The 12,233-nt window shown below is 55.0% G+C and overlaps 3 protein-coding genes across 3 annotated transcripts; 2 read left to right on the top strand and 1 right to left on the bottom strand.

Annotated features, from left to right (window-relative positions):
• Positions 1–637: 637 nt before the first annotated feature.
• Positions 638–2,314, top strand: M409DRAFT_50573 (uncharacterized protein; the record flags this gene model as incomplete). Its single annotated transcript, XM_033811565.1, has 4 exons — positions 638–1,163; positions 1,224–1,510; positions 1,567–1,774; positions 1,947–2,314. The coding sequence occupies 4 exons, from the start codon at positions 638–640 to the stop codon at positions 2,312–2,314; spliced, it is 1,389 nt and encodes a 462-aa protein (XP_033672855.1).
• Positions 2,315–7,702: 5,388 nt separating this feature from the next.
• On the top strand, positions 7,703–10,031 carry M409DRAFT_63490 (uncharacterized protein; the record flags this gene model as incomplete). Its single annotated transcript, XM_033815626.1, has 3 exons — positions 7,703–8,165; positions 8,638–9,778; positions 9,839–10,031. 3 exons carry the CDS (start codon positions 7,703–7,705, stop codon positions 10,029–10,031), a joined length of 1,797 nt encoding a protein of 598 aa, XP_033672854.1.
• Positions 10,032–10,873: 842 nt separating this feature from the next.
• M409DRAFT_18195 (uncharacterized protein) lies at positions 10,874–11,731 on the bottom strand (the record flags this gene model as incomplete). The annotated part of the gene is made up of 6 exons (XM_033804398.1): positions 10,874–10,983; positions 11,038–11,169; positions 11,219–11,279; positions 11,330–11,451; positions 11,511–11,556; positions 11,606–11,731. The coding sequence occupies 6 exons, from the start codon at positions 11,729–11,731 to the stop codon at positions 10,874–10,876; spliced, it is 597 nt and encodes a 198-aa protein (XP_033672853.1).
• Between the last annotated feature and the right edge of the window lie 502 nt (positions 11,732–12,233).

The following is a 12,233-nucleotide window of genomic DNA, read 5'->3' as shown; positions in this document are numbered from 1 at the left end:
TACACGCATCAGTATCAGCTTTTGCGGAGTGTCGATGAGCAGTGCCCCAGATCTCTAGATGAGCGAATCGCACCGTATTTGAAGGAGCATCAAGGATACAAGATCCATCAATAGTAGTGCGGCTCGTGGTTCGGCCTCGAGCCCTAGCGAATTGGAGATAGCGTTTTGGATAAACTCCGACTCCAGTCGAGCCGTATATACAACTCCATTCGGCAGAGTAGATAGGGCTACTTGATCAAGACTGGTAGGATGGGTGCCATACTTCAGTGTTTTGCCATCCGTTGTACGCGTTCAGTCGAGTCGAAGAAAGGGGGCATAAACGCGAGTGAGGGCAGGTTGGCGATCTCTCGTCTTTCGGGCTCTTCCCTCTAGAGCGAAAAGTCCGTGCCGACTTCCATTGTTTGTGCAACCATCATCAAACGAGTTTTGCTTCGTCATCGCTGTGCTCTTTCATCATCATCGCCATCCATCTCGGACTGTACGTAGCATCGCATTGGAATTCTGGAGACTGTTCAGTGTGGATGAGAGAAACAGAAGTGGCTGAAGGACAGATCGTGAAGACCTCGGGAGAGCTTTGGCAGGGACGCCCAGAGGCTTGGCGACGCGCCTCCGTTGACACCGAACCACCATCGCAACCATGGCCCTCGATCAACCCGACTGGGCATCAGAAAAGCACAGCAACAACAACGAATCCATCAAGAACAACGATGAAGAAAAAGAATTATCAGCGCCAGCCACCGCCAGCACCCCAGCCGAAGCCGAGAAACTGGACCCTGAAAAACAGCCACCACCTCCAGCAGCAACGATACCACAAGAAGGACCACCCAATGGCGGCACTATGGCATGGCTCCAAGTCCTAGGCTCCTGGATGTTGTTCTTTAACACTTGGGGTACACTCAACACTTTCGGTGTCTATCAGACATACTATGAGTCTGGCCAGCTCTATACCGCGTCCTCGTCAGACATCTCCTGGATTGGGGCGGTGCAGGCTTTCCTCGTCTTGCTCGTGGGAGCATTCGTTGGGCCTGTTTACGACAGAGGATGGTTCCGATCGTTGCTCCTGGCTGGGACCTTCATGATTGTGTTTGGCCATATGATGCTCAGTCTTTGCCATGAGTTCTGGCAGTGTCTTCTCGCGCAGGGCTTCGTTATTGGGATTGGAGGTGAGTCGTGTCAGAATGGTTTCGATTTGAGACGAACAAACGTTTAATGACGATTGTTAGGCGGCTGTCTTTTCGTCCCATCGGTGGCCATCATGCCTACATACTTCACCTCGAAACTCGGTCTGGTCATCGGTATCGCGGCATCTGGCAGTTCCATGGGCGGTATCATATACCCCATCATGTTCTACCGCCTGATCGACGAGGTCGGTTTCGGCTGGAGCGTGCGAATTCTAGGCTTTACCGCACTGGCAACCCTCCTCGTTCCAATTGCAGTCATGAAGATGAGAGTGAAGCCAGCGAAGCCTCGCTCTCTTATCGACTGGTCAGCGTTCACCGACGTACCCTACGTATGTATCACAACGTCAACCCTGCATCGACATGAAGCTTACGCAGACTGTTGCAGATGACGTTCACTTTTGGGTGCTTGATTGGGTTTATCGGCCTCTATGTCGGTTTCTTCTACATCTCGTACTATGGACAAGCAACAGGATACACGGATGCTAGTCTATCATTCTACCTCGTGCCAATCCTCAACGCTGGCTCAGTCTTTGGCCGAACATTGCCCAACTGGCTGGCGGACAAGGTTGGGCCCGCCAACGTAATCATGCCAGGTGAGTGAGATCCCCCGAATGCCCTTCCCTGCAAGAATTGGTATGGCGCTTCACAGGAAGGGTCTCGCAGCATACCCAACAGTCTGGGACACACGTGGAGCCCCCGCAGAAGTTATCACCTTAGCGAGCGCTCCACAGCATTGATGAGATTCAGAGCTGACGTTTGTCACAGGGTCAATGGTGGTGGGAGTCGTCCTCCTCTGCTTCCTCGCGGTGCACAACGCCGCGGGAATGATCGTCGAGTCACTCTTCTACGGCTTCTTCTCCGGGATCTTCATCGCCTTGCCTCCGGTCATCTTCGTCCAACTTACGAAAGACAAGAGCAAAGTGGGGACTAGAATTGGCATGGGTTTCGCCATTATTGGCTTGGGGGTACTAGCAGGTGGGCCTGGAGCTGGGGGGATCATTGGGAGTGACAGTAACAATCTACACTGGACGGGGGCCTGGATTTATGGAGGTGTCTGCGTTCTCGCCGCGAGTGTTGTCTTCGCTGTTGTGAGAGTCATGAAGGGCGGGACCAAACTCATGGTTAAGTCCTAACGAGGGCGAGTGTACGGCAGAAGCATTGGCACAGCATACTGCACAGATTGCAGGTATAGAGAGCGCTTCACAGATGCTCTACACGTGAGCGGCATTGCATATTGTACGCATAATATTATGAAGCAGATGACAGAGTGACATACCTACTCTCACACATCAGTCAGAGTGCAGTGATAGTAAAAGCGCATATGTTGCGCCTTCTCGGCTTTCCACTAGACATACATGTTGCTGACAGGGCAGCACGGAGACGGCACATTGTACATTGTACCTGTAGCTACCTCATCCTGCGCTAGATACACATGAGCATGTCGATGCGGGCAGAGCCAGCGATTTCCACGTGAACCTGAAGAGATCTCACAGACGAGGGGAAATCAGAAAATAGAAGCTCGACGGTCCGCAAAAGGCAGGTCAACGTCGTTACGGGTACGAAATCTGTAAGAGCCATGAATGCCATGGCACGAAGGATGTTGCAGAGCGAGATAGCGACAAAGGGCTTCGCGATGGATTGCTGAAAGGATCAAAAAAGCCTAGCAGCAATCACCAGAAAGGTGCAGCATCGAAACGAGTTGATGGAGACGGCCATGCATGGCCACGTAGTTTGGAGGTCGAGACAGTCATTTGAAAAACGTGCCCTGCACGCAGATTGTCAGACGGATTCCATCCGCTGCCGATCTGGTGTTGTGATGCCGGTTCGTCTACGACCTTTTGGATAATGGTATCTATCCATCCTTAGGGCTCATGTTGTGGACGTGCAGGTAACAAGGCTGGAGGGAGGAAATTCTCCGCGTATGGACTGATTTGGGGGCGGTCTCCGAGACAATTCGTGCTTGCATGAGTTGTACAGACATGTACATACTGCCAGTGAGTTGTGCGGCGCGCATGCATTCTGTATGCAGTGCGTATGTAAGCGCAGGAGGTTGGCGAGAGAGGAGCGGGAAAGGTGGTTCAGGGAAAGAGAGAGGCCGGCCGGGCAGCAGTGAGTGGAGTGGGGCAATCTCAGATTCCAAGTCCGCCGACGGAAGTAGGGCTCACTCAACCTCGCCCTTGCAACAACACCTCGTCACTCCACCACCACAACCTTTGCCGCCGCGTTCTCGTGCGAAACTGTACGCGAGGCACCGGTCTGGTCTGTGTCTTGGCACGTGTGATGCCTCGAACGAAAACGCATCCATTCCGGCACGGTACATGCTTGGCCGGTGCGCTCGTGCGTGCTGCGTGCACATGATGTGAACAACCGTGGTTGCAGCGCAGATTGACAGCAACACCATGGCCCATTTAGATTTCTTCACGATGCAGCCCTACGGGTGTAGACACACGCTTTTGGAAGCATCACCTTCGCCCAGCATGCCGAAACGGGCAACCAGCTATACCGCGAGCAGATGCTGTGCAGCTGGCCCTCGACCGTGGCAGTGGGTTCGGGGTCGTCGATTGCTGTGCAGCGCCTTGCAAGCATGTCTCGGATGGAGTGCTCTCTTTCTCCACTGGGCCGGTCTCGGTCTTGCAGCATGTTAATCTAATCTGACGGCCGGGGTCGGATCACAGACGAAGGCAGTTACGACAAGAATAACACATTAAGTGGAGGCGTTGGGAGAGACAAAGGCGACGACGGTGCTCTTGGTCGCGGGCCGGTGCTTGGACTGGTGTCGATGTCGATGCGTTGTTGTTGGTTCGATATTGCAGTGCACGTTGCCGTGGACCGGTGAAGAAGCAAAGTCTCGCAGTAGCTCGGCTCCTATTTTCGTTTCGGCGGAGAAGGGCACGCCACGAGCGAGCGGCAGGATGCCGTGGTTAGTGGCAGACTGGGATCATGGCCGACCGACTCGTGGCTCGGTTCCCGCGGTTGATGACTGGGAGCGACGAGCGATGTTGGAGATGGCGCGAAGGATGCCAATTCTCGCAAAAACTGGAGAGGGCTTTTTTTGGTGCTCCAAACGCCGTTCGTCACCTTGCTGTTGTTGGTCAAGGGATTGCGTTTGGAACCGGCCCTTTGCCAAGCACATGGTCGCTTTGAGAAGGAAATGGTTGTGACTTGTGCCCTGATATGGCAGCGATTCGCCCTGGCGCCTGCGCAACCACATTTTCGGTTTATGAGACGCCCTAATCGATTGGCGTCGTGGAACATGGAATGACTGGTGCCCAAGGACCTGCCCCTACCACCTGCAGGTCAAGGCGCTACTCCACGATGCGACCTTCATGATCCTCAAAATTCGGGGCCGGGAGTGGCTTGATGAGGAGTGTACGCGAGATAGGAGTGTGATGCGGAGGATCATGGACGGCAAGACTTGAGTGCCGTCTGACGGCAATACAACATCCACGTGTTGGCGAGATCGTCGTTGAAACGAAGAATATCTGGAATCACGGACGAGTAAAATGAGAGGATCAAGCACCTTCCTCGTGGCTCGACGTGAGCCAACGCGCTGATTGGAACAGGAGTCAAGTTTGAGATACCCTCCTATGCAGGAGATGAGGTCGTCGAAGTGTTGGAAATGATCCACTTCGTGTTGGTGGCTGCCCACGTGAACGACACCCATGTGGACGGCGTGATAGCCCGCCGAGCTTACTGCCACTACTGCCATCGGCTTTGTCAGTCCTCAAGGTTGAGCCTATCGCCGTGGATTGGCGGCCAAAACGCAATGCCCGGGTGGTCCTTGCTCGGATGTGCTCGCCGACGATCATTCTTTGACGACGTGGTTTGGGACGAGTCGTTGTCGCGCGGGAGAGGTAGGCGAAGACGCGGCTCAAAGCTACCAGGCTGGTCGTGCTTACGGTAATCTCAACACCGCATGCCGACGAGCATGGTTTGAAACCAACACTGATCATCTCTCGACTTCGCACGAGGTGTTTTGGCCCTCACTGCACTGTGGGCCCGCCAGGCCAGATTGGGCAGACGATTGGGTTCGCTGGCACCGAAGCGTGAACAGACACGCCGGTAGACCGTGAGTCGGGCGACATCAGACAACCAGATTTTGCTGTCCCGCTGGGATGTGGAGATGGTAGAGAAGTCGAATTGACGAGACAAAGAGGCAGGCCCTTGGCTCATATGTCCTGCCCCCATGCCTCACCGCCCGGGGCGGCCTTTAGCTGCGGTGAGAGCGACGGGGCTACCGATGCCTCTGAGCCACAATGCCCATTCAAGCTTTCGGCGAAGGATGCCTCGTGGGGCGACGTGGCTCACGCCTCTCCGCACTAGGCTAGGATATCCAAACCGCCCCCAGAGGCGGCAGGGCGGGTGCTGACTGTGTATTCAAGGTTGCCCGTTGATTGCACTCGACCCGTGGATACGCTCGCTGCTGCTGTTCGCACTCGCGCCAGGTCGATCAAAGACACTCGAAAGATAGTCGCTGGCCGAACGCGCCGTTCGCTTTCGCCTGCTTAGGGTTGTGCGCACCAAACACTTGATCGGCAGCGTGGGCATCCTTCCGGTCGACAGAAGGATTCGGCCCCCATCTGTGCCTATTACTAACGATGTTGGTTTCGCCTAGCGCTGGGGCAGTACGGTGCCGATGTCTACCTTGCGGTTTGTACGGCCAATCAGGGGCACAAAAAGTACTTGAAAACGTCAGCGTCGGCCTTCCTGATTGCGTGCGCCAGTAAGCATTCCATCCTGCCAGCCTTAAGCGGTGCCGGTATCGTGCAATCAAGCACCTTTAATGCTCCGTGTCGCATATGGGCGGCCGGTGTGATTGCAGGCTAGACTCAGGAGAGTCAAGCTCAACCACACATCGCCCTACCCGTGCCATTCCTGCGAGAATCCTGAAGGATCCAACTGCTCGCAAATCCGCATGAATGACGGGCAAGCAATCTCGGGACACGAGTGGGCGTGTGGCATGCTGTTGCTCACCGGTCGGCAGCAGCGCGACCGCACAACAATGGGTCGTCCGCTGGGACCACATGCCTCCACCAGCGAAGCTTATTGTCGCCAGGCAGCGGGCGACGTGCAGTTAATTGAGCGACCAGACCAGCATCCCCGATGATCGCCAGAGAGGTGGTGCATGGAAATGAAACTCTCACCGGAATGACATCAAAGCCCACCGCAGCGAGCGCGGTGAAGAGAGAGGTGCTTCGCCTGGTCTAACGCACCTTATTGCTCATCCCGCAGCACCGCTAAACCGCAAAAGGCGATAGGTGTGCATCCTCCTGCAGAGAGAACCTTGCTCGCGCGTGGTCCTTGGCCTAAGAGGGCATGGCGGGCACCAAAAATGAACTTTGGCGAGAGCAGCAGACCGCTCAGCCACGTCTTCCGCACGCACACGATGTGTATCGCTGTAGATGACGGCCCTGCCGGTGTGCAGCGAATCACTGCGCAGGCGACGTGCAGCGCCGTCCGCCAGCGTGGGTCGTGGCAGAGGTTGGTGTCGTGCTGTGCGGCGTTCTGTCGCACCTCCACCAAGCCCTATCCGTCTCGAAGGGGCATCGCGCAAGATTCGCTTGAGCGATCTCTCGTTGCTTCCGGCAGCGCTGACACTCCCGCGCCCTTGGGCACAGGACTCGGTGGACAGGTTTGACCGTGCTGCTGCCCTCGGCTCACCGTCGTCCCAGGCAGTCCAGTCCGTCCAGTCCAGTCAGCCCACCCGCCCGCGGCGTCACAGTAGTAGCAGCAGCAGGTACAGGAGGCTGCGGTGCGGTACGTCGCTTCTCGGGTGCGACGAGTGGTCCGGCGAAGGCAGAGGGCGGGATGGGCGTGGCACGGTCGTTTGGCCCTCCAACTTGTGGGTTCACCGTTATGACCCATGCGCGCCGGCAGGGCTGCAGGGGCACTAGGCGGAGTGGAAAGAGGTGCTCTGCATCCTCCAGACACTAACAGGGTCCTGGCATGCGTGGCTCGTGCTGCGCATCTGCTGCTCTGTCACTGACCTCTGGGGCCGACGCGGTATTCTTATACATAGCCTCGCGACTTCGCCCCCGATGCACATCTAATCCAAGCCCTCAAAAGTCCCCGTGCCTGGCGACACTACATTACCGCATCCTCACCACGACGTCGTCTCACTCTGCCATCCATCAGGCTGGCTTCGACGACAACGTGCTCGTTGACTGCCTCAGGTACCCGGTGCCCGACCCTACATCCTCGGCGCGAGCAGCAGAGTGTTGGAACTAGTCTCGACTATCAACCGCAATCCGCCAAACCCTCAGACCCATTGACAGACTCGTGGCGTCCGTAAGCTTTCCATTACAAAGCGCAAAGGATCCACCCAACATCAGGATGTAAGTATCGACCCGACCCCATTATTGATCCTCTTGCTCTCCATCCCACGGCCTGACACTCTGACCAGTCTTACTACTCCGCCTTACCTCCACAGCACTCGCAGCAGTAGCAGCTCCTGTTCGTTGCTTCACTGAATGTGCTAAGCCATCGCCATGGCCACCTTTGCAGAGTACCCTCCCAACAACATGGCTTCCAACGATTTCACACTATACCCATACCCCGAGGTGTGGAGTCAAGATCAGACCTACCTGCCCTCGTCGACCTACGCAGACCAATCATACCTCAGCGCAACGACGTTCGACTCATACCAAAGCCAACAAAGCTTCGCGCCTCTCGAGCAGTACGACTTCAACCAGACGATCGATCAGTCGAAGCACCTGCGGGCACCCAGCGCGCACGACTCCCCAGCGTCGCATCACTACGACTACCAGAACCCACCTGCGCTGTCGTCAGTATCCGACTCTGGCGCATCGGTGCAGAGCACAATCTCTTCCGCGATGGGCTCTCCATCTGCGCAGCCACAATCGAGTGAGTGGCCACAACAGAACACGCACCTGTTCCCAAGCATCGTGCAACCGGCAGACGGCATCTACTCCACATCCAGCTTCGACTTCGAGACGAACTACGTGACCGACAAGGGTTGTGTTGGTGAGTTGACAACCATTTCTTCTTCTGAACCAGCACTTTCTTTCGACGATCTTGATTCGTCTTTTCTTTCTCAAACCCCGCAATTCGATGATGTTGGAGCCATTTGGTCGTCGCCTGTCGGATCGCCTGGAAGCTGGACCTCCACCTTGGTTCCCCACGAGTCTAGAAGCGCGAGTCTGGACGCTATCAGCCCGAGTGACACCATTTTCCGATCGCCGACTACACCAGCTTCAGCCAGACAGTCGACCGCAATTGATTCACCAAGAGGTCCACTCTCCAGGTCGATGTCGTACAATGGAACCGACAGCAGCCAGTGCCCACAAGCAACACCAGCAATGCTCCCATCTCCTTTCTTTTCTCAATCCAGTGGTCATTTCGTATTTCCTCTTGAGTCTTCTTGTCCGTCTTCTCTCTTCCTGTCTTCGTTTCAGCTGCAATCACTTCGAGAACATGGCTGACGAGTTCTTCATAGATCCATCGCTCATCCAGCCATATTCACCCACTCAATACACTGGCACACAGTTCCCAGAAGCACAATCGCAAAACCTCCCATACCCAACTCTTCCATCCCCTGCCGTTCACAAGAGCCCAAGACCTCAGAGCACCAAGCCATCGGCATCGCCTTACGTTCGCCAACAATCCTGGCAACCATACCCACAAGGACGACGGCAATCAGTGTCGTCAAACCACTCGCGACACAGCCACCACTCCCTCTCATCCGATGACTCGAACAAGGGTCTCTGCCCGATCGCAACTTGCGGCCGGCATGTCAAGGATTTGAAGGCGCACATGCTCACGCACCAGAACGAGCGTCCAGAGAAGTGCCCAATCCCCACGTGCGAATACCACACCAAGGGTTTCGCACGCAAGTATGACAAGAACCGACACACTTTGACCCATTACAAGGGTACCATGGTGTGCGGTTTCTGCCCTGGCAGTGGAAGTGCGGCCGAGAAGAGCTTCAACCGAGCCGACGTCTTCAAGAGGCACTTGACTTCGGTCCACGGTGTCGAGCAAACTCCACCCAACGCACGGAGGAAGAGCCCAACCACCACCAACAAGAAGCCGTTCGGATCCGCTCGCGAGGTCTCCGGCATGTGTTCCACTTGCGGCAACACTTTCGCCTCTGCTCAAGACTTCTACGAGCATCTCGACGACTGTGTTCTCCGTGTTGTCCAGCAGGCCGATCCTAGCGAGGCCATCAACGAGAAACTTCTCACTGAGGTGTCCGAGGACAAGGACGTCCAGGACACGATGGAGAAGCACATGCTCCCGACCAACCTCGACTACGACGCCCCAACGTCGTTTGATGAGGACGAGGAGGCGGACGAAGACGAGGATGTCGATGAAGATGACGCCAACGACGGCACATACGGTAGTCGGAAGTCGAAGAAGGGACGCAAGGGTGAGGCCGGCCGTGTGTCGAGCAACGGTGCCATCACCAAGCCAACCAAGAAAGGCCTGACACACTCCAAGGGCGGCGTCGCTCTCAGCGGACCCATCACCGGCAAGGGATCCAAGCGAAGAAAGAACTACCCCCTCTCATGGGGAGCTGCTCCAGACAAGATGAGGATGAAGAAGCGGGTGATCTGCGTCTACGACGGTCAGCGACGGTGAGTCCTCTTACACAAACAAACACATCATCGTTCATCCAGCTGATTGTTGAACTCCAGACTGCTCAAAGACGACCTCATGCTGGACAGCGACCATGAAGTTCGCATCCCTCTCAGCGCCGACGAGCGCTCCTGGGTCACCGATCTCGACGTCCAAACACTTCGTCGTGCGGAGGCCTTCCACAACGCCACCGAGGAGGAGAAAGGTCCTTGGATCCAGGATGACGAGGAGCTCGACCAGCTGATGCAGTAAATTCATCAGTCAGACAGAGCTGTCCATCCAGGAAAGCGGGGCTGAGTCCTGTACTTGTACTTCTTTGCGAGGAAAGGACCCCTCGAGATGTTTGTGTTGTTTTTGCTGTTTTTGCAACTGCATGATACCATATGACGAACATGAGGCCTGGCTGATATGATCGCCGTCTCTCATTGGGGATATTGGGATATTGGATGAAACGATTTTTATTAGTACCTTTAACGACGATGCAAAGCGAGAGAGAAGCAGGAAGAAACAGATTCAGCTCTAGGAAAGGAAAGAACTTTTTTAAAAAAGGGTAGTGCTGGACGCACCACATCATCAAATCAAAAAGACAAATCAAGAAATACTTATATTCATCGCTTTTCTTACTACTTCGCAAAAAGCCCTCACGGCTTCTCAGCTCGAGCTGAACTGTTCCTGTTTCCAACGGTCCATCCAGCCAGCTGAATGCCTGTGTCCTCGTAGAATCTTCCTGTTGGGGCTATGTGCTCCGTCTGGGCGTGGGCGTTGTCGTTGACGCTGCAGCGGGAGGATTGACATGTCGGTTTGTTTGGTGGACGGTACGGGAGTTGCTAGTGATCCTACTGTTGCTACAGTTGGGGTTCGCAAGGACGGTAGGCGGCAGATGTTGTGTATGTGTTGTGGCCTGCCGTAGTCTTCGTCTTCCGGGTTTCGCAAGCACGACCGGAGATTGTGCCCCTGTCGCTCGAAGGCATCAACAATCTACCAGCGGAACAACATCATGCCATACATGGGCATCTCTACATGAAAGCGCACTCGCTCGCACATTGACCGTACGAAGCCTACATTGTTTGTCTACTCGCTGCTATACAATCCGTTCAAGCAACGTCGTTCGTGGTGGCTGGGAACGTCTGCCCGTGGAGCTGTCCTTGTGAAGACAAAATCTTGACCGCGTTTGCCAAAGAGCCTTCCTTGAGCTCGGTAAAGTCTACATCCAATCAGTGGCACGTCTTGAAGCACAATCCTCGAACAGAGTACTCACTGAAAGGACTTCCAGTGAAGCAAGAGTTGATCTTCCACGACACGAATGTCTCGGACGTCCCGGTATACGCCGTCTCGAATGTTACCCAGTACCCGCCGAACGTGCCTTGGCCATTTTGAAACGGAATCGGTGCTTTCATGCTGTTAAAACCCTGACACTGGGACCAATTGTGCGAACTCACCATTGCCGAGATCGAAGTACATGGCGAAGGTGCCATCCGGGTATTGATCATAACGAGCGAGCTGTCCGATGGTCATTCTCATCATCTGATACTCGTCCTGTGCCCGCGTACCGTCTCGACCACATCATATGTTCCCTCAGTCGTAGGCACAGTGGTATTCCTAGTCGCGCCGGGTACTGTTTGACGACCCGTGGTCCCAGTGGGCGTCAGACCTTCCCACTCAATCTCGAAGACTGGAAAGGCGATATCAGCCGAGGGCGAAAAGGTCATGAGTCCTTCCCTCCTCACTCACATTGGCCCGAGATATTCTTGAAATCTGCCGCTTTGCTCCCTATGGTCTGAGTCGTGTGAGAGACTGCAAAAGATGTGCCCGCTACGCAGTTGCACAGATCGGCCGAGTAGTAGCATGGGGAAAGGGGAGCACTTGGTTGACCCCAACCCCAAGGCTTTTCCCCAGGGCTGTGCAAGAGCAGTGCCCAAAGTTGCTAATAATATGAGCGCGGAGGTTGCCATGGTGTTTCGATAGCGCTTGATGAGGCGTTGGTGAGTGTGGTTGGATACGCTGCGAAGTCCAGGTTACGACGGCGACGTATTGTTTTTAAAGTCATTTTGACTTGGGCTGTTTGGTCCCGGGAATGCCGCTGTGAAGTCGAGTGTGGTGTTGGTAAGGCTGAGAGGGACGCAAGTGGGATATTACAGCTGCTCTGAGAAGCGGCTCCATCTCCCACATGTATCCGACTAAAGGATCCCACTCGGGAAGGCCAGCAACACAAGGCCGAGCATACACATCATCGTGGAGATGAGTCGGAGAGATATGGCGTTCCAACAGGCCTGTGGCACATCGATCTACATGCTATACTGACGAAGACAAAGATACAGATTCGAAAAGTGTCTTACCTCCATCTCGAAATTGAAACCCGACCAACATACTTGACGGTCACGTAGTTTCAGAAATTTGATTGTTCCGCAAGTTCACCTTCCGCAGCAGGACTTATGACGCCCTCGAGTGGTTTCC

The sequence above is a fragment of the Zasmidium cellare genome (genome assembly GCF_010093935.1).
Source record: "Zasmidium cellare ATCC 36951 unplaced genomic scaffold M409scaffold_4, whole genome shotgun sequence".
In the NCBI taxonomy this organism is placed as follows: Eukaryota; Fungi; Ascomycota; class Dothideomycetes; order Mycosphaerellales; family Mycosphaerellaceae; genus Zasmidium; species Zasmidium cellare.
This window is presented reverse-complemented; position numbering and strand designations above follow the sequence as displayed.